At 36.7% G+C, this 21,623-nt stretch overlaps 2 protein-coding genes across 2 annotated transcripts; both read left to right on the top strand.

Annotated features, from left to right (window-relative positions):
* The first annotated feature begins 424 nt into the window (after nt 1–424).
* Nucleotides 425–1,844, top strand: LOC113354155 (1-aminocyclopropane-1-carboxylate synthase 7-like). The gene is made up of 3 exons (XM_026597581.1): nt 425–460; nt 553–848; nt 983–1,844. Exons 1-3 carry the CDS (start codon nt 440–442, stop codon nt 1,842–1,844), a joined length of 1,179 nt encoding a protein of 392 aa, XP_026453366.1. The 5' UTR covers nt 425–439.
* A 2,405-nt stretch (nt 1,845–4,249) lies between these two features.
* LOC113354154 (1-aminocyclopropane-1-carboxylate synthase 7-like) lies at nt 4,250–5,752 on the top strand. The gene is made up of 3 exons (XM_026597580.1): nt 4,250–4,285; nt 4,391–4,686; nt 4,812–5,752. Exons 1-3 carry the CDS (start codon nt 4,265–4,267, stop codon nt 5,671–5,673), a joined length of 1,179 nt encoding a protein of 392 aa, XP_026453365.1. The 5' UTR covers nt 4,250–4,264; the 3' UTR covers nt 5,674–5,752.
* Nucleotides 5,753–21,623: the final 15,871 nt, after the last annotated feature.

Here is a 21,623-nt window from a genome sequence, read left to right as displayed (position 1 = left end):
TCTGCATTCTCCGACGCATCTCATTCGTCCGGAACCCTAACTTCCGGTGGTCGACGTTTAATCTTGTTCCAAAATGATATCAGTATTTAATGCTTTGATTTCTACCTACTTTTTCATTCCAAAATGATAAGATTTACAGCATCCATATATATAGGGTCTTTGACATGGTTTTCTTCCTCACCACACCTCAAAGATCAATTTACTTTAAAACAAGAACAATCTCACTCCATATATTTTTTATCCCAATATGGTGGCTATAGAAGTTGCAGAATTGTCTACTAATCGTTTATCTAAAGTAGTTGAACAATTTGCTAGTGTTGGTTTATCAAAAGTTGCAGTTTCTGATAGTCATGCAGAAAATTCGCGCTACTTTGGTGGTTGGAAAGCTTACGATGAGAACCCATATGACGATTTGACAAACCCTAATGGTGTCATACAGATGGGTTTAGCAGAAAATCAAGTGAGTAGTTTTACAAACATATCTATTATAAAATAACCTCTTTTTTTTCCACAAAAACATGATACTTATTTGTCTTGAATTTTTGTAAACAGGTTTCATTTGATTTACTAGAAGATTACTTGGAAAAACATTCTGAATCACCTGCTACCGCACCGAAAAATGGGATCTCTAAGTTTAGGGAAAATGCTTTTTTTCAAGATTACCATGGGCTTTTAACTTTTCGAAAAGCAATGGCAAGTTTCATGGAAAGCATTCGAGAAGGGAGAGTGAAATTCGATCCCGAACGGGTTGTTCTTACAGCAGGTGCAACCGCAGCTAATGAATTAATCACATTCGTATTGGCTGATCCTGGTGATGCTTTGCTTATTCCAACTCCATACTATCCAGGGTAAGAATATGCATATTCCTTCTTAGATTATTGAATCAAAAGATTCAAAAGCGCGCACCATGGAATTTAGAATGATTTGTCATTTCTACAACTTAAACTAATATTTGGATATTTGGATGATGTTTTGTTTGCAGATTCGATAGAGATCTAAGGTGGAGAACCGGTGTGGAAATTGTGCCTGTTCATTGTGATAGTTCAAACGATTTCCAAGTAACTCCTAAAGCTATGGAAGAAGCTTTTAACACTGCAATTTCTATGAACATTAAGGTTAGAGGATTGCTATTGACAAACCCTTCAAACCCATTAGGCACATCAATGCAGCGATCTGTTCTCGAAGAAATTCTCAGCTTTGCTGCACAAAAGAACATTCATCTCGTCGTGGATGAAATCTATTCAGGTACAGTTTTTTCTTCATCCGAATTCATAAGCATTTCAGAAGTTCTTGAAACTCGAAACTATAAGGATGCTGAAAGAGTCCATATAGTTTATAGTTTATCCAAAGATCTTGGCATACCCGGTTTTAGAATTGGAACGATTTATTCGTACAACGATCATGTCGTGACAACTGCACGAAGAATGTCAAGTTTTAGTTTAATATCATCACATACACAACACTTATTTGCTTCAATGTTGTTAGATACTGAGTTTACAAAGATATACATACAAACTAATAGAGAAAGATTAAGAAAGAGACATGAAATGATAACCCAGGGGTTAAAGAAAGCTGGGATAGATTGCTTGAAAGGAAATGCTGGATTATTTGTTTGGATGAATTTAAGCCCATTTTTGGGGGATAATCCTACAATAGAAGGAGAAATTGAATTATGGGAATCATTTGTGCATGAAGTGAAACTTAATATTTCTCCTGGATCTTCTTGTCACTGTTCTGAACCTGGTTGGTTTAGGGTTTGTTTTGCTAATATGACTGAAAAAACATTGGATATTGCACTCGATAGAATTTATGCATTTATGGAGAAAAGAGGAAAAGTAGAATGATACAAGTATATCTAGCAATTGATAAGTGGTGGTACTGTAAAATTCGAGCATTGTTGTGTTACCCCTCAATATCATTGTTCTTGAGAAGTTTTTTATTATCAGAGTTTAGGCTGCTCCTGCGTGAGCGTTGAAGGTTGTCATGTGTGGTTTTTTTTTATTTTATTTGGGTTTTACTGGGTTATTTTGATGTTGTTGTATAAGAGTTATCTATATAAGGAGCTCTAAAATATATATGGAATATATGATATTTATCTAATATTTTGTTATAAAATTTTGTTCAAGTATCTTTTCCCGAGTGTACTAGATGATATCTTTATGATCGATATAGGATGTGTAATTACTTAGTTAGGCGAAAACAAAAATAGCATCAATATTCACGAGCACGAGAGCTAAAAGAATGACAGTGGAGAACTGGAACCAAAATATTTGTGAACATAGGCTAGTCTACACGAGTCCGCACATTGGAGTTGATCTCACATAATCTCTAGACCTCTCTGTACATTTACATGCAGGTCGCACGATATGTTGATCTGCCACTTTTATTTTGAGGAGAAAGGTTAATATTGATCTGACACTCCCTTGTGGCATTTGAGAGCTAGGCCTCTCGGGCACACCTTGTACCTCCACTGCTATATATTTTTCTTCAAGAATGATAACCAGGCCCAAGCAAAATATCTTAAACTCGAGCAACAACAATCTTACATGAATTACCAGCTCTCAGATGATTACCCTTTGGTAGAGTCTAATATTCTTGTCAAAAGGCAGTTGTTTACTAGTGTCCAGGGGACCAACGAACATGTTGTATGACTCATACTCTTTAATCCTTCGTCAGGAACGAGGTTCAAACTTTTTGTGTCTAAAGCTAATTAAATTTTGAATAGATATGAACAGCAAGCGGGCTCAGATCCAATCTAAATTACTTGCCTCGTAAAGAACGGTCTTTCCAAGAACTTTGAGCATGGCGAAGAAGAATGAGACGACGAGATACAGATTTTGAAGATGAACTTGTTTCTTCTTTTTCTTGTTTATCTACTTCTTCTACAGTAGAAGTACTAGTTGTGGAAGTAGTATTGGATTCAGTGGTGCTGGATTTTTGTTCAATTACTAATGATGATGTTGAGTGAGGAGGAGAAGAATGAGAAATGAGGTTAAGGTTTCGAAGAAAGAAATTGGCTAGACGACAGAGAGGACGAAAAAGATGCTGAAGAATAAGAGGAAAATAGTGAGAGGATATCTTTTATCAAGTTCAAAATAGGAATTTGAAAAAGAAAATGTACAAAACAGTCCTAGTATTAGGACCCGATTCACAAAAGCATCATACTGTTACAAACTATTAACAAAGAGAGTTAAGTGGTGACTCACAGTTAAATATGTTAATGAAATGATTTATGTGTCCTTCATATTTATCCCTTCATACACAATTTTAACTTTTGCTTTCATTATAATTTTTTTGACGGTGGTGCTATTTGTAGGTGGTGCTGGTGCCGTTTACATATCGTTACACCGCATTCAGGATCGTAAAATCGCATTCAGGTTCGTTACACCGCATTCAGGATCGTTACACCGCATTCATCCAAAGGGTTCACCGCTTCCCCTTCGGGGTTTAGCAGGGATTCTTAAGCTTCCACCACCACCATCACCGTTTCATCACCACCACTTCAACTAATTAGTTAACTAGGAAGGGTATTTGAGGGAGGGTATTTTCGGAAAAATTAAGACCGTTTAATTCAAAAATGTTAAATCGGATGGAAAAAAAGACCATTTTATAAATGAATTATAAAAAAATGATCATTTTGTGACCGAATTACAAAAAGTATGACCATTTTGTCATTGGCCCTTTGAAAAACGTAATCTTTTTAGTCATTTAATTAATTACTTTCCATTTTTAATTCTAATAATTCCGTTGCCACTTAAAATGCTCAAAACCCATTTAGTACAATGCACATGAATCTCCATCCCTCCACTTTCCATTTGAACTCCTCATTCTTCTCCGACGCATCTCATTCGTCCGGAACCCTAACTTCGACGTTTAATGTTGTTCCAAAATGATATCAGTCTTTAATGCTTGGATTTCTACCTACTTTTTCATTCCAAAATGATAAGATTTACAGCATCCATATGCTTATATATATATGGGTCTTTGACATGGTTTTCATCCTCACCACACCTCAAAGATCAAATTACTTTAAAACAAGAACAATCTCACTCCATTTTTTTTTTGTCCCAATATGGTGGCTATAGAAGTTGCAGAATTGTCTACTAAAGGTTTATCTCAAGTAGTTGAAGAATTTGCTAGTGTTGGTTTATCAAAAGTTGCAGTTTCTGATAGTCATGCAGAAAATTCGCGCTACTTTGGTGGTTGGAAAGCTTACGATGAGAACCCATATGACGAATCGACGAACCCTAATGGTGTCATACAGATGGGTTTAGCAGAAAATCAAGTGAGTAGTTTTACAAAGATATCTATCATAAAATAACCCCTCTTTTTTTTTTTTTTTTTTTGCACAAAAACATGATATTTATTTGTCTTGAATTTTGGAAAACAGGTTTCATTTGATTTACTAGAAGATTACTTGGAAAAACATTCTGAATCACCTGCTACCGCACCGAAAAATGGGATCTCTAAGTTTAGGGAAAATGCTTTTTTTCAAGATTACCATGGGCTTTTAACTTTTCGAAAAGCAATGGCAAGTTTCATGGAAAGCATTCGAGAAGGGAGAGTGAAATTTGATCCCGAACGGGTTGTTCTTACAGCAGGTGCAACCGCAGCTAATGAATTAATCACATTCGTATTGGCTGATCCTGGTGATGCTTTGCTTATTCCAACTCCATACTATCCAGGGTAAGAATATACATATTCCTTTATAAATTATTGAATGAAAAGCGCGCAACATGGAATTTAGAATGATTTGTCATTTGTTTAATTTAAACTAAGATCTGGATATTTGGATGGTGTTTTGTTTGCAGATTCGATAGAGATCTAAGGTGGAGAACCGGTGTGGAAATTGTGCCTGTTCATTGTGATAGTTCAAACGATTTCCAAGTAACTCCTAATGCTTTGGAAGAAGCTTTTAACAAAGCAAATTCTATGAACATTAAGGTTAGAGGATTGCTATTGACAAACCCTTCAAACCCCTTAGGCACATCAACGCAGCGATCCGTTCTCGAAGAAATTCTCAACTTCGCTGCACAAAAGAACATTCACCTCGTCGTGGATGAAATCTATTCAGGTACAGTTTTTTCTTCATCCGAATTCATTAGCATTTCAGAAATTCTTGAAGATCGAAACTATAAGGATGCTGAAAGAGTTCATATCGTTTATAGTTTATCCAAAGATCTTGGCATACCCGGTTTTAGAATTGGAACGATTTATTCATACAACGATCATGTCGTGACAACTGCACGAAGAATGTCAAGTTTCAGTCTAATATCATCACATACACAACACTTATTTGCTTCAATGTTATTAGATACTGAGTTTACAAAGATATACATACAAACTAATAGAGAAAGATTAAGAAAGAGATATGAAATGATAACCCAGGGGTTAAAGAAAGCTGGGATAGATTGCTTGAAAGGAAATGCTGGATTATTTGTTTGGATGAATTTAAGCCCATTTTTGGGGGATAATCCTACAATAGAAGGAGAAATTGAATTATGGGAATCATTTGTGCATGAAGTGAAACTTAATATTTCTCCTGGATCTTCTTGTCATTGTTCTGAACTTGGTTGGTTTAGGGTTTGTTTTGCTAATATGAGTGAAAAAACATTGGATGTTGCACTCAATAGAATTTCTGCATTTATGGAGAAAAGAGGAAAACTAGAATGATACAAGTATATCTAGCAATTAATAATGGGTGGTACTGTAGAATCCGAGCATTGTTTTGTTACCCCTCAATATCATTGTTCTCGAGAAGTTTTTTATAATCAGAGTTTAGGCTGCTCCTGCATGAGAGTTGAAGGTTGTCGTTTGTGGGTTTTATTTATTCGTCTATCTTTGCTGGAATAGAAAAAAAAACATCATTAGGGTTTTACTGGGTTATTTTGATTTTGTTGTATTAGAGTTATCTATATAAAGAGCTCTAGAAAATATATGGAAATCTGATATTATTAATATTAAGTAAGTTATAAAATTGTGTTCAAGTATCTTTTTTAGAGTATTCTTTTAAAATCCGATCATTTCCTGAGTGTTCATGTGACATCTCAGTTTCATTATTTCAAGCAAAGTACGAGATGATATACTTAACGATCAATGTAGGATGTGTAATTTACGACTCAGGTGTCGACGAAGATAGCATAATAGTGGAGAACTGGAATGATAACATCTGTGATCATGGGATAGTCATCATCATCACGCATGTTGGAGTTGATCTGATCACATAATCTCTAGACCTCGTACATTTACGTGCGGTATGTTTATTTGACACTCCTTGCGGAGAATTTGAGAGCTCGGCCTCTTGTAATAATATCGGGCACACCTTTACCTCCACTGCTATACATTTTTCTTCAAGAATGACAACCACCAGGCCTAACCACAATATGATAAACTCATTGCGAAACAACAATATCAAATGTACGAGCCAGCTCTTGGATGATTACCATTTAATATATTCTAATACTGTTGTCAAAAGAAAGTTGGTTACTAGCGTCTAGAGGACGAACAAACATGTCATGTGACTCATATTCCTCGATATTTTTGATGAGAACAAGGATTCAAACTTCCAGCGGAACTAGCACCAATTATTGTTGACATGCTTACTTGATTTTGTTTTGGCCTTTATATTAGGCAGTGATGCTCTTGGAAGCCTACAAGACTTGTATATCTATTAACCGTAGTTTGTCAGTGGATATTCGATCATAGTGTTTGAGAAGTTGAAAGTGGGTTCTAGTTCTTAGATTGGATTATTTGCGCAAGATGGAGTAGGTTAGTTCATCAGCATTACATGTAGCCTCCCAGCACTGAGTCCGATGGAATACAATATTTAAGTTTTGTCGTTGCATAAATCTTCATAATAAGGCGGGATTGATACTGGGGAAGTACCAGCTTTGTTGAACCAAGGTATGCCAGACATCTAGAGTGAAATGCATGATCGCAGATTACGATGATGATATCATCACTGCCCACCAAAAGCTCATCAAAACAAACTGCGCAAGTTTGTCCATGAAAATAAGCGTCAGAATCTGGATAGGCTGAACTCCCATGTGCGGGCACTGAATAGAAAACCTCCTTTTGGTTGGTAGACGGGTGGCCCCATAAGCGTTTTCTTCCCTAATACAACTCTTATGGTAAGTCTTACCTCAAACTTTAAATGAATGCACCGCTTCACAATCATCGGCCAGATCATATACACATACAGTAGTAATATGCATAACAATGACTACAAATTTCGGCTTAGTCTCAATTAGGTTGGATGATACTCGATATTTAAAGAACTTCAGAAAGCTGGCAGCAATTTTTTGAGCTGATATATACACATAGATAAAAAAGAGATTTGGTATCACAACAATAGCGGAAGACATCCTTTGAAAGTATTTCATCAAAGTCGATCTGAAACCATCTCCATGATAATAGATATTCATAGGTTGGTCCGACTTACGTTCCCAAATGGTACTCTAAGAGTCTAAGTACTAAAAAGAAAAAAATTCCCAAAACCTAAAGTTTCTAACAAGGTCTCAGCAGATAATCCTATGGAGTTCGGTTCTTTATTGGTCGGGAAGAAATATTTAGTGATCTCGTGAAAAACCATGATGGTTTAATTATAGGGATGTTGATGAGTCTACTAATTGATACTAGTAGGTAGTGGTCTTCATTTTGGTTTGCAAGTTGTGTTCTGATTTTCAGGTACCTCAAGATATGTCTTCTACTGTCGATCCTCTTTGTGTACTCAGAAATTTCTTTTCTTGGGTTGTCGCTTTTTTCTGTTGCTTTTTCTTTAGGCTCTTCGTTATCAGCTGTATCCGCCTCCACGTCGGTTGTGTGCTTTCTAATCTATTCTCTTTGAACGATCAGAAAGAAAGAAAAGGTGGTTCGACTTGAGACGGAGATGAAACGTGAAGGTGGTTCAGAGTTAAACCACTCCTAGTACGATAAACTCGTTTTTCTCTGACCTGAACCTCAATGAAAATTTTAGTTACGATAGAAGGATGTGCTTCCCTTCTATCGGGCACAAGTCGGATAGGATCCTTGTAAATCCATATGATTTCTGAAGGGAACGAAACATGATCAAGATGTCTTGGTTTTTTTTCTTTTTCTTAATTGTATCACTAAAACGTATTTAAGTAACTCTCACAATGTATACGCAATTTGCTGCTCCAATGTGATTCCGGTGTCAAGACGAGCAACATTTTATTGTCACATATATGGTGTTCTCCAAATGTGAATCCAGTGTCGTGTCAAGCAACGTACTATTATTTGAGATATGATCTCCATTTGAGTAAACCCATAATTTTTAGATGCAATTCCTTAACACTCAACAGATAAGATCAAAATATTAAGGTTGACTGAAAATAGATTACAATTTCTTGGAATGAAAATACATATGCTAGAAATTTAACAAACACATCTTTTAGTGTTTAACGTACCAGCTATGATATTGCAGATAACAAAGGATTACGTACTAGCAGTAGCAGGAGTATACGACCATACTCCTGTTGTCTTTCCTCTAATGAGCGTTTCATTACAACCTGGTGTTGGCGATGAGATATCGGGCATTGATATTGTGACATTACAACCATATCCTGCTGTTTTCGTGATGTATATAGTGGAGTCCACGATACAACTTTGTGGGGGGATGGCACAACAACACTGCTCCATCCAAGTATAGCTTTGTCCATAACCATCTCCACTAGTTCCCATGCACTGTGACCCTGCACTAACAAATCCTTTTTCCTTGCATTTGTTCTCACATTGAGGGTTGAGAGCACAAGGTGAGCTTTGTGTATATTCAATTGGTATATATGGTTGTTTAACCTTGCATATATCCCCCATTGCTCGGGCGGTGAAATTAGGTGCAGATGAAGGATCTGCTGGAAGGGATGGTGATGTGGGAGAGGATGGAGGTGGTTTTCTGCAGCAACACTGACAAAGCAATCAGGTATTATCATGTCCGCACGGATTCTTGACTACTGAGCCTCCAGCAGTCGAACATTGACTTGAGCACCAATTTGTGCAAAGGGTACAATCCGAAACATCGCGGTAGTTCCTCTCTATATATGTATCACCAAGGGTACATATATTTGCCCACCATGCTGATGCCATGTCTGCAAAAACATACAACACTTAGTTAGGGGAATACCATAACTTGGCTTAAAGTACACATAATCTGACGACAAACTAAAATGACCAGACAAACTACCTAGTATGCTTGCGAAATTAACTTACCAGTACAGAGAGACATGCAAATTATCAGTGCAAGGAGATGATAAATCTTCGCCATCTTTAGTACGTAATACTATTTGCTACTAAGTACAAGCTTACAAGCTCTGTTCTTTGATAGAAGTTTGTTTTCTTTGTATTTGTTGAGTCTCTAGGCTCTAGCTTCTTGGATTTATAGAGAATAAAACTTTGGCAATAATGAGACGAAACATACTTTATTGTGTTCATTCTTATCGAAACAACATCATCACATTTTGTATTCCTACTAGGTGCACTAAGTCGTCTGTCATAAACTAAATTTGATATGTGCACTAGACACAGTTGACATGAATAAAACGCCAACCAATAAATCAAGTGGCCTATGTTTTCTAATCAAAACCAAATTGGCAACTTGTATATGTTGAGTGCGGCTGAGGACGTTTCTTGGAAAGAACATCGTCTGATCAGTCTTTAATTTCGTATTAATTCGTAGTTAATTGTAGTCTTTTCTTAATCTGATATATCTACTACTACTGGTGTAATACTTTATGTTAATCCCAAAAAATTATGCTATCTTATCCTCAGAAATTTCAGCATGACCCATCCATTATCTCTGGCTCTCTTGAAAGATGGAGAAAAGGGAACCGATACCAAATTAGTATAATACTTGGATCTGAAAGCTTCCTGATCAAACAGTCTACAATAGGATAGAAAACTACATTTAGCATAATCATGCATGTGACTATAATTCATTTTTGTTACATGTTGCAATACTCCTGTCATTACTTCTATAACTAGTAACCACTAGGCACTAGGTTGTTTCTTTGAAACTGCTCCCGATAAATGCGGTGTGGATGCATGGATTTATAAACCGTTCTTGTACAACAGCTCTGCCTCTGTATGCAGCTGGACGCCAAGAGCCAGTCAAGGGCTTCTAAAAAAGTTGAATCCGCAATCATCCTAAAACCAAGCCTCTGTTAGCAGAGGCAATAATGTCCTCTTCGCTAGTCTTGAAGTGAGGTTTGACAGAGACTAGTTTACTGGACATAAGATGAAAATTGGCAAAAAACTTATGACTTTCAAGGGTATATTCGGTACGAGGAATGGATTAGTGCTCCTAGGAGGCTAGGAGTATGACGTCATTTGTTTGTTTAATTGGTGCAACAAAGACAGGAAACTGGAAAATCATTTTCCAATTTTGTTTGGTTCACTGAAATGGGAAACGTTAAGCATTCATCAAAATCAACACATATGCGGATTTATGCCTTATTGGTAATAAGCCTGATCTTGTAAAACTATTAATCGTAGTTTTTTTTAGTGGATGCAGCTCAGTAGGAACTACCAAACGAACTTGTTTTATGCATATTTATACTCTCTGTTAGGTCGGAATCGTCTAGTTAGTTCAAACAATCAAACACATAGATAGAATATCAAGCAAGCACTCGACAAAGAAGGAAAAACAAAAGCAAATCAGAACACATAATTTATAGTGGTTCAGCAATTGCCTACGTCCACTGGTGATGATGATACCTTTCACTATATGAAAATCTCTGAAGAACAACTTACAAGAACACCTTGGTGTTAGCCCCTTCACGTTTCTCCCTTATTTACAGCCCTAAGAAAGCAACACTCTCTTTTCTGTAACCTCACGAAAAGAAACAAGCTCTCACTGTACGAAAAACTATTGGATTCTAACCCCTATTTATACTAGACAAAACTTGGATGTCAAGTATACACTCTTGCAAGACACGCATCCAATACTTGCGAGACAAGTCCTGTCCCAAGTATAGAAATACGTTACTGCCAAGTCTTAAACACTTGGAGACCAAGTTACTGCCGTAAAGAATTAACAACAAACTTCACAAATCTCCACCTTTGTTGATAATCCTTCACCTGTCATCATTGTCCTTCACTTTCGTACATCATCACCCCTCCTTGCACCTTACGGTGCTTACACTGGCAAAATGTTGATTAAGTTCAAACAATGTTTGAACTTACTCAGTGGTACCACCTTCGTCAGCATGTCTGCAGGATTGTCCTCCGTGTGAATTTTTGGTACTGAAAATTCTCCACCTTCTATATTTTCTCGAGCAGAATGATGCTGAATATTGATATGTTTTGCCCTTCCGTGAAAATCTTCATGCTTCAACAATGCTATAGCACTCTGACTGTCACAATGCAAGCTTATGCATTTTTGTTCAAGTCCAAAATCCTTAACCAATCCTTTAAGACAAATTGCTTCCTTTATGGCCTCATTTATAACTATCAATTCAGCTTCCGTTGTTGATTGAGATACAACTGATTGTAAACAAGACCTCCAGCTTATAGGACTGTCAGCCAAAATAAAAACATACCCGGTTGTTGATCTGTAACGATCAATATCTCCTCCATAATCAGCATCTACATATCCACAGACTTGAGGGTCTTTACCAGCGACTTGTTGATAAACCAAGCCAACATTTATTGTTTGCTTTAGGTACCTTAGTACGCCCTTTACAGCTTACCAATGTTGCTTCCCTGGATTTTCCATAAACCTACTAACGACACCAACTGCCCGTGCAATGTCTGGTCGAGTACAAACCATTACATACATTAAACTGCCAACCGCATTCGCATATGGAACATGAAACATGTACTCTTCATCTGCTGCAGTACTTGGTTTCATCTTCACGGACAATGCGCACCTAATGCAAAACTCATAGGCTTTGAATCTTGTACTCCAAACCTCTCTAGAACTTTTTCTAGATATTGTCTTTGTGTAAGACACAATCTGGCATTTTTCCTGTCTCTTTGAGTTTCCACTCCAAGTATCTTCTTAGAAGCCACCAAATCCTTCATTTCAAACTCCTTACTTAATTGAGATTTTAATTTCTCAATATCCACCATACTCTTCGCAGCAGTGAGCATATCGTCCACATAAAGGAGTAGAAAAATCAAAGAACTATCTTGTAGCTTCTTTGTGTACACACAACTGTCATAAAGACTATATGTGAACCCTTGTTCCTTCATGAATGTATCAAATCTTTTATACCATTGTCTAGGCGACTGTCTGAGCCCATACAATGATTTCTTTAATTTGCATACATATTCTTCTTTACCTGCAACAACATATCCTTCGGGTTGTGACATATAAATGTCTTCTTCCAATGTACCATGTAAGAACGTTGTTTTGACATCAAGTTGCTCCAAATCCAAGTCATAGGATCCCACTATAGCTAACAAGGTACGGATTGAAGTGTTTCTTACAACTGGAGAGTATATTTCATTGTAATCAACACCTTCGATTTGTGCATAACATTTAGCTATCAAACGCGCCTTATATCGTATGCTATTTGTACCTGGAATTGCTTCTTTCTTCACAAACACCCACTTGCAACCAATTACTTTACTACCCTTAGGCAACTTTACTAAGTCCCAAGTTTCATTCTTATGTAAAGAATTTATTTCTTCTTCCGTAGCTGCTTGCAACTTTTCAACATTGGAATCTTTCATCGCTCTTGAAAAGTACACGGCTCATCACCATAAGCCATAAAAGAAAATGTTACATAATCATCCATTCATGCTTTCCTGTTGCGTGGTTCTCTATTGTTCCTACAGAAATATCTTCTTGTTGTTGCTGAGATTCTTCATCTTGAACCTCCTCCTCAACTGCATCTTCTTGAGATGTAGAATCAATTTGAGGAATTTCTTTTTCCTCCCCAGACTCACCATTATGTAACTCCACCTGAGTATCTACCTCCAGCTGAGTTATAGTTTCTTTGATAGGGTGTAACAAAGATTTTTCATCAAATTAACATCCCTGCTAATAACAACCTTGTGACTTTCTTCACACCACAACTTGTAACCCTTGACTCCATTTTCCACTCCAATGTATATGGCCTTCTTTGCTCTAGGATCTAACTTATTATCTCTAACATGATAGTAAGCTGGGCATCCAAAAACTCTAATGGAATCATAATTAGCAGGTGTACCTGACCATACCTCCATAGGTGTCTTCAACTCAATAGAAAATGATGGTGATTTATTAATGAGACGCCATATTTACTGCTTCAGCCCAAAATTCTTTACCCAAACCAGCGTTGGATAACATGCGCCGCACTCTCTCCATAAGGGTTCGATTCATTCGTTCTGCAACCCCGTTTTGTTGAGGTGTCTTTCTCACTGTCCAATGTCTAACTATGCCTGCACTTTGACAATACTCCTTTAGTGGGTCGTTCTTGTATTCCCTACCATTATCAGACCGTAGTCGATTCACCTTCTTGCCTGTCTGAGTTTCTATCATAGTTTTCCATATCTGAAAAATTCGACAACTTCATCCTTTGTCTTCATGGCATACAACCACACTCTCCTTGAGAAATCGTCGATAAAAGTTACAAAGTACCTCCTTCCGCCTTTGGATACTTCCTTAGAAGGACCCCATACATCAGTATGTATGTAATCCACAATACTCTTAGTGCGATTGATTGCTTTACCAAAATTCACACTATGTTGTTTTCCATAAACACAGTGTTCACAGAAATCTAGTTTAGCTTTCTTCAGTTTGTCAAGCAAACCTTGCTTGCACAAAATCTCTAGTCCTTTCTCACTTATATGCCCCAGCCGCATATGCCAAAGTTTTGAAATACTAGAATCTTCATTATTCTCGACTCCAACATAAACTCCACCTACCACAGTTCCTCCTTGTAAGAAATATAAATTTCTTTCTCTCTTAGCTTAAATCACCACTTTAGAATCTGAATTTAAAACCTTTGTAAATCCACCTTCCATTACAATACGATAACCCTTGGACTCTAAAGTACCAAGTGATATCTAATTTTTCTTCAAATCAGGAATATTCCTTACCCCAGATAAAGTGTGTACTTTACCTTCATGATTTTTGATCTTAATTGTTCCAATCCCGACTACACCACAAGCATAATTATTACCAAGTAGTACAGTACCACCTCCTACAGATTCATAAGAGGTAAACCAGACCTTGTTTGGACTCATATGATAAGAACAAGCAGAATCAAAAATCCATACTTCATGATGATCACCACATGTAACCGTCAGCACCTCTCCTGTTTTAGAACCTTCTCATGTATTGCTGCTTGTGAATTTGACTCGCGTTTCTCCTTAGCTTTGAGCTTCGGACAATCTCTCTTCCAATGCCCTTTGTCATGGCACCAATAACGTTCAGACTTCCCTTTGTTTTTTCCATTAAACTTGGATTTATTCTTTCCAGGTTTTGGTCCATTCTTCCCATTGTTTACATATAACCCTACAGCTTGATCACTTTCCATTGCATCCTTCTTACGGAACTCATCACTTAATAAAGCAGCAATTACGTCATCTAGTTTGATAGTATCCTTTGATGCTAGTGTACTTTGTATCAATGTATCATATGTATCTGGAAAATAACACAGTAGTAGCATAGCTTGATCTTCGTCTTTAACAACTTCTCCAACATTAGTTAATTCAGTCATCAACTTATTGAAACTATTAATATGCTCGTTAACAGACGTACCTCCTTTGAATCGAAATCAATACATTTGTTTCTTGCGAAACAACCTACTTGTGAGAGACTTTGTCATGTACAAACCCTCCAATTTTTTCCACAAAGATTTTGCAGACTTTTCATACATAACATTGTACATGACCTCCTTGGCTAAACAAGAACGAATTGCATCACAAGCCTGCAAATCATATTCTTATCATTCATCATAATTTGTCATATTTGTCGGCCTATTTTCCTTCAAGGCTTTATGCAAACCCTGTTGAATCAGCGCATCCTTAATTTGAACTTGCCAAAGTCCAAAATTTGTGCTCCCATTAAACTTCTCCACATCGATCCTCATGGTTGCATACTTTGTTGTTGATGTCTTTACTGCAGATGGACCTTCTCCAGTTGGATCTACCATCTCTACCGTCTATTTTGATCTTTGAGTAAACAAAACTAGACGACCCTGGCTTTGATGCCAATTGTTAAGTCGGAATCATCTAGTTAGTTCAAACAATCAAACACACAGATAGAATATCAAGCAAGCACTCGACAAAGAAGGAAAAACAAAAGCAAACCAGAACACAGAATTTATAGTGGTTCAGCAATTGCCTACGTCCACTGGTGATGATGATACCTTTCACTATATGAAAATCTCGGAAGAACAACTTACAAGAACACCTTGGTGTTAGCCCCTTCATGTTTCTCCCTTGTTTACAGCCCTAAGAAAGTAACACTCTCTTTTCTGTAACCTCACGAAAAGAAACAAGCTCTCACTGTATGAAAAACTATTGGATTCTAACCCCTATTTATACTAGACAAAACTTGGATATCAAGTATACACTCTTGAAAGACACACATCCAATACTTGCGAGACAAGTCTTGTCTCAAGTATAGAAATACGTTACTGCCAAGTCTTAAACACTTGGAGACCAAGTTTCTGCCGTAAGGAATTAAAAACAAACTTCACACTCTCCTCAAAGGGTACAGTGATTACTTTGGTACACTTAGGTTTTGGATTTTATGGATTTTCTGTAGATACAAAATACCGCACACCAGTCAAACATGCGAAATAATAATTATCAAGACCAAGCGATGACAATTGCATACATCTTATCTAAATGATGCATCACATGACGTCAACTTAATCATGATTAAAGTGTGAAGAACCGTGTGATGTTATAGAGTATGTGTGATAAGAGTCAATGTAAGTGTGCGTTAATAACGCACACCAAATCCGAAAATAAAGTCTTTCTTAGCTATCATCCATTATGTAAATCTCTATATAAAGAGCCGAGCGATCTTGTTTGAAGGGAGACTTTTTGGAGAGGGTAGACAAGATATTTAGGAGAGAGAGAGATTATTTTCTTCCCAAGTTAAGTTGTGCTTATTACTTTGTATCCCATTTGAAGATCTTAATAAAGATTCTTGTGGTTTTCATGGAGTTTACTTAGATTGATTTGTAGATTTTAGTAAGGGTGTAGTTGTAGGATTTCCTGCAACTACATTTTGGTGCTAGAAATAGCTCGCAATGATATACCCTGTTCGTGAGTTTCTGCAAAAATATGTTTTTGATTCTTCATAGTATATCACCTTTTTCATTAGAAATCTTTGAGAATTTTAGAAATCCAGATATGAAAATTTTCATCAAAAATAACAATCTCAGAAAAGCAATTTCATTATTCGTTAACAAGAAAACAAAGACTGAACAACAATTTTCTATGGAGGAAATAAGGATCGTCAGAACGAAAGGAGAAGGCAGAAGTATACAACGTAATTCAATAACTAAAAAAATTATCTCTGACGCAGATTTTCATGCAGGAGTAACAAGAAGAATACATAAACGTGATTATGAAGGAAGGAAAATCATGACGGTGAATAAAATGTCACCTTTAAAGGAGTGGGAAAATAAGGAGATAACATTTGCAGCGGATGAGATCTCAGAATAAAACTTAAGGAGAACGTATCCTTTGGTGATTAGAATAACCGCAGAACGACAAACAAAAAACGAAATAATGGAAGAATCAGAAAAGTGGGCGATAGACAGAACTTTGGTAGACACAGGTAGTTCAGTAGATATTTTGTTATATCATGCGTTTAAGGGGATGGGATACAAGGACGCGGATATGACACGTTCGACATACAATATTCATGGTTTTAACAAAACGATAACAAAACCAAAAGGCGAAGTAACCGTGCGAATATTGTTGGGATAAATAGAAATGCAGGTAACATTATGCGTGATAGATGTCGATTCTCCATACAACATGTTATTGGGGAGACCTTGGGTGCATGCGATAAAAGGTGTAGCATCAACCCTTCATCAATGTGTGGGATTCCCAATACCAAGTGTGATATGAGAAATTAGAAGAGATATAAAGAGTGGAAAGATTTGCGGTCAGATAGATGTAAAGAATTATGAAGGACGCGCAAAGAAGCGAAAAGATCGCTGGAGAAAGGCGAAGGAGATGAGGAAAGAATAAGAATTAAGAATATACATGATAAGAGCACAAGAAGGAAGAGGAATACCAAGCGAAATTCCAGAAGAAGAGGGTGCACCAATACACAAAATAAAAGAACCGACACCGCTAGGAGAACCAAAGGCGAATTTTACCGCAGCAGAGCCGAAAAAAATATAAATATTGGAACAGAGGATGATCCAAAGATATTAAAAATTGGAACAAAGATTGGGAAGGAAGAAGAAGAGCGCACGATCAATATCTTACGAGAATACAAAGACATTTTCGCATGGAGTATGGATGAAATGCCAGGAATGGATCCTTTTGTCGCATGCCACAAATTGGATATCAACAGGTATGCGGAACCATTCAAGCAAAGGATAAGAAAAATAGCAACCACATACCATCCTCAAATAGAAGCAAAGCTACAGAAGATGCTTGAGGCAGGAATAATAAGGCCAGTAAAATACGCAGATTGGATAGAAAATATGGTGGTGGTGCCAAAGAAGAATAATGGAATAAGGATTTGCATCGACTTCAGTGACTTAAACAAGGCCAGACATACCATAAATGGTTGAAGCAGCGTCAGTAAATGATAGACTCTCACTCATGGATGGATATAAAGGCTACAATCAAATTCCTTTGGCTGAAAAAGACCAAGAACATACTGCCTTTTTCACACCTAGAGGATTATATTGTTACACAAAAATGTCGTTCGGACTGAAAAATGCAGGTGCAACATATCAACGAATGGTAGAGAAAGTATTTGCAAAATGGATACACACAACATTGGAGGTATATCTAGATGATATGCTGGTGAAGTTAAAAAAGCTGAAGACCGTGTTGACCACTTGAGAGAAATCTTTGAACAGATGCAGCAATTCAACATCAAGATAAATCCAGAAAAGTGAATTTTTGGTGTTGCATCGGGCAAATTTTTAGGTTATATTGTATCTAAGGAAGGAATAGAAGTCGATCCAGAAAAGGTACAAGCGGTTCGTGACATGCCATTACCCACGACTGTGAAAGATGTACATAAATTGAATGGATTGTTAGCTTCATTGGGGCGGTTTATTTCGCATTCATCAGACAAGTGCAAACACTTTTTTAACATCCTAAAGAAGGTGACCAAATTCGCATGGACAGAAGAATGTGACAAAGCACTGCAGCATATAAAGAATTACCTGATGAATGTATCTATTTTGCAAAAAGTGGAACCATGAGAAGAATTATTAATATATCTTGCGTCAACATCACATGCGTTAAGTGTTTTCTTTCTACGTTTGGATAAAGTAGTGGAAGAGCCAATATACTACTGATAAGCACGCATGTGCTACATTTTGTACCCATATTTATATTAGCTAGGACTTGATATTGTTGCTAATAATACTATTTTAATACTTTTGTATAAAGTAGAAGTAAATCCAATCATCCAAGAATAAATGGCGAAATGTGAAGCTAAAACAGTGTTTGCCACAAAAAAAAACCAGCAAGGTTACTCGAGACACCAAAGCCAGACAAAGAAGGGATGATACACAAGGGGTACGGTCTAATTGAAAACAAGGATGTCAAGCAAGTACACATGTTTTCCCCTGAATCATGGTTTTGTGGGGCTAAGAAGAACAGTCGTGTGATTTTCATGCAAGCAGAAAACATTATAGGGGTTACTATGCCATGTGTCGTTGCATATATGCATAGTTTTGGGAAGTTGGAAAGGAAAGCCTGTTAGGTAGTGGAATATTGAAACAAATAAATGGGTCCACGTGAATATCTTGTTGGAGGGAGAAAAATGAATTAAAAAGATTTTGCTTTCCCACCAGTGGGATTCTTTTTAAGTCTACCAAATATGCATGCAAGCAAAATGAAGAAGAATATATATATGGGGAGATCACATTGATGACCACCATGCAAGTTTCAATTAAGGCTAATTAAGAGAATGACGACACACCTTTATTTGGTATATATTTTCTATATTGTGAAGAAGAAAAATGGGGGGTTCTGAGGACGGTTTTGGGGAGACGAATAGAAGGGAGGCGGCTATAGAGCCGTGAAGGAAAGACGGAGAAGGGTTTGCGTTCTTCCGTTTTTCCAATTCCATTTCGATTAGCTAGTGAATATCTAATATATTTATTTATGGCTTTTGAGAAAGCGATGGCTTGCTAATTATTTTGTAACTAGGGTTTTTATGGTTGAAACTACATGGGTATTAGGCCATTTTTGATTGATTGGATTATATAGCAATAGACCATTTTGAATTGAATAAATAATTCCATGATTTTATTTATTGATTTAATGATAATATGAGTTGTTGCTTCACCGGTTTCGTATAACCTTTGTGCATAATTGTTAGGATCTAAAATATATTTGTCTACTTATTTGATATTTCATACCTGGGTTAAATCCTTTGATGGGGTATGCTTAGAATAGCCAGGTATTATTTGAGAACCTGTATTTAGTTTCGTATAAATTTCTCGCTAATGCAATTTGATGGTGCATGCTTTGGTTTAGTCTTTTGATGTGTCATGCTTAGGGCGTCCCAGTGATGCGACTCTAATATATATAATAGGTGATGTCAATAGAACGAACAATAAATAATTCATGAATTATGTTTCGTTTCCGTATTTGAATAGAAATAGTGGTGGATACATTAAATCCTGGTTACCAACTCTCTCATTTGATTCGTTTTGTTACTTGAGTTTATTCTTCTCATTGTCTTTATTCTTTCAAAAATCCAAAAATATCTTTATTTGTTAGTCCATTAGAGATATTGATTAGTATTTCCACCACTCCTCGTTGGAACGACCTGTACTTGCCATTGTTCTACTAGTTAGACACCTTGCAATTGCGTTTTATATAAATAGGTATCTCCCGATCCTATCAATTTTTGGCGCCGCTGCCGGGGAGCGGTTGTGGAACATTGTAATTAGTATTTTTGATTTTGTAAATAGTTAGGTTTTTATTTTATTTTTGTACAGTATTTTTATTTTGTTTTAGGATTTCTTTTTCCTTTTGACTCTTTTTGTGTTTTAGAATTTTGTTTCAGGTACCTTTATGAGGATGATGAATCCTTTGCACGAGATGTCATCTAAGGTGACACTTGCAGAATATATGCGTAGAAGTTCACATTCTCAGGAGACGTCTTCTGATATGATGCTTGGGGAATATATGCAGAGGCAACGGTATGGAGTTTTTCCCCCACCTATGGTAAGTGACGAATCACTATATGAGAATTATTATAAACATACACCGCCTAGTTTGGAGCAAAGGTTGAGAGTTCTAGAATGCCAAGAGTTATATGCAGCTGATGATTTAGAGGAACATGTTTGTACAAAAGATACTATTGTTGAGTCTAACGACTTAGAGACAGTAGACATTCATACTGAGGTACCTTCTAGTCATTTGAATAGTGAGATTTCTATAAATCACTTAGTCGATGAGGCGATTATTCATGATATTGTTGCTCCATTGAGCTCCTGCTTTGCTGACTCATCTTGTGATTTCCTGATTGCTGATGTGAATGTGGAGGCGATTGGTACTAGTCAGGTAACTACTAATTTTGAACCAATCTCAGTTTGTTTAGAGCACTTTGCAGATTCTGATGATCCTATGCTTATTGACATTTTCAATGCATTGTGCCCTCCAATGGTTAATCAAGGTAACTCAACAACGGAAGTTATTTCCGCGGACTTAGAACCAGATTTAGGAGTTACTGATTTTGATAAACTTGAACCATTAGATACAGGTTTAAACTATTGTGCTAAGTTTGATAATTCATCTCCCTTTAACATTGTCAATACATTGCTTCCTATGATTTCTAGTGAAGATAATGTGTCGACCGAATGTATTTCAGCTGATTTAGAACCCGATTTACAGTGTGCTTCCCAAATATAAACTAATATACATTCTATGTTTACTGTCCATGTAAATGATTTATTTATCTCGACCAAGGACTGTTTTCAATTGGGAATGGATTTACATATCTTTTTGGAGGTTTATAGTGTTTGCAGGTTCATATTCGCAGCTGACCTGATTTGTTGGACTGATCCCCAACTTTTCAGACTTTATATATATGCTCTGCTGCTTACTTTGGTGAAACCTCACCTTATTTGGGGTTCTTTATGTGCGCAAACATGGATACGAAGATTATGCTTTATGGGAGTCAACCCATACGATTTCCCTTCATGGGAGTCAACCCATCAGATTTGTGTTCTTTCCTCTATCTTTTATTTGTTTGCTTGAATTTCCCATCTTAATTTCTACGTTGGTTGACTCAATTACATTGAGGACAATGTAACGTTAAGTGTGGGGGAGTGGCATTTTCGTTAGGCTTTAAAAAAAAATAAAAAAAAATTGCATATTAGGACCAGCTGTGTAGCGGGTCTAAAAAAAATGATCAGTTGTGTAGCGGGTCTTAAAAAAATAAAAAAATATATTATCATTATGATTTTAGGGGTTATGACCAGCTGTGTAGCGGGTCTTTTGTAGGG

Source organism: Papaver somniferum, chromosome 2 (assembly GCF_003573695.1).
Source record: "Papaver somniferum cultivar HN1 chromosome 2, ASM357369v1, whole genome shotgun sequence".
Taxonomy (NCBI): Eukaryota; Viridiplantae; Streptophyta; class Magnoliopsida; order Ranunculales; family Papaveraceae; genus Papaver; species Papaver somniferum.
This window is presented reverse-complemented; position numbering and strand designations above follow the sequence as displayed.

What these genes read in the sequence shown, in the direction of transcription:
- LOC113354154 (XM_026597580.1), top strand. Translation starts at nt 4,265, where the DNA reads ATGGGTTTAGCAGAAAATCAA. An exon ending in TGGGTTTAGCAGAAAATCAA is followed by an intron (nt 4,286 to 4,390) that starts GTGAGTAGTTTT and finishes TTTGGAAAACAG; the next exon opens with GTTTCATTTGATTTACTAGA. An exon ending in CCAACTCCATACTATCCAGG is followed by an intron (nt 4,687 to 4,811) that starts GTAAGAATATAC and finishes TTTTGTTTGCAG; the next exon opens with ATTCGATAGAGATCTAAGGT.
- LOC113354155 (XM_026597581.1), top strand. Translation starts at nt 440, where the DNA reads ATGGGTTTAGCAGAAAATCAA. An exon ending in TGGGTTTAGCAGAAAATCAA is followed by an intron (nt 461 to 552) that starts GTGAGTAGTTTT and finishes TTTTGTAAACAG; the next exon opens with GTTTCATTTGATTTACTAGA. An exon ending in CCAACTCCATACTATCCAGG is followed by an intron (nt 849 to 982) that starts GTAAGAATATGC and finishes TTTTGTTTGCAG; the next exon opens with ATTCGATAGAGATCTAAGGT.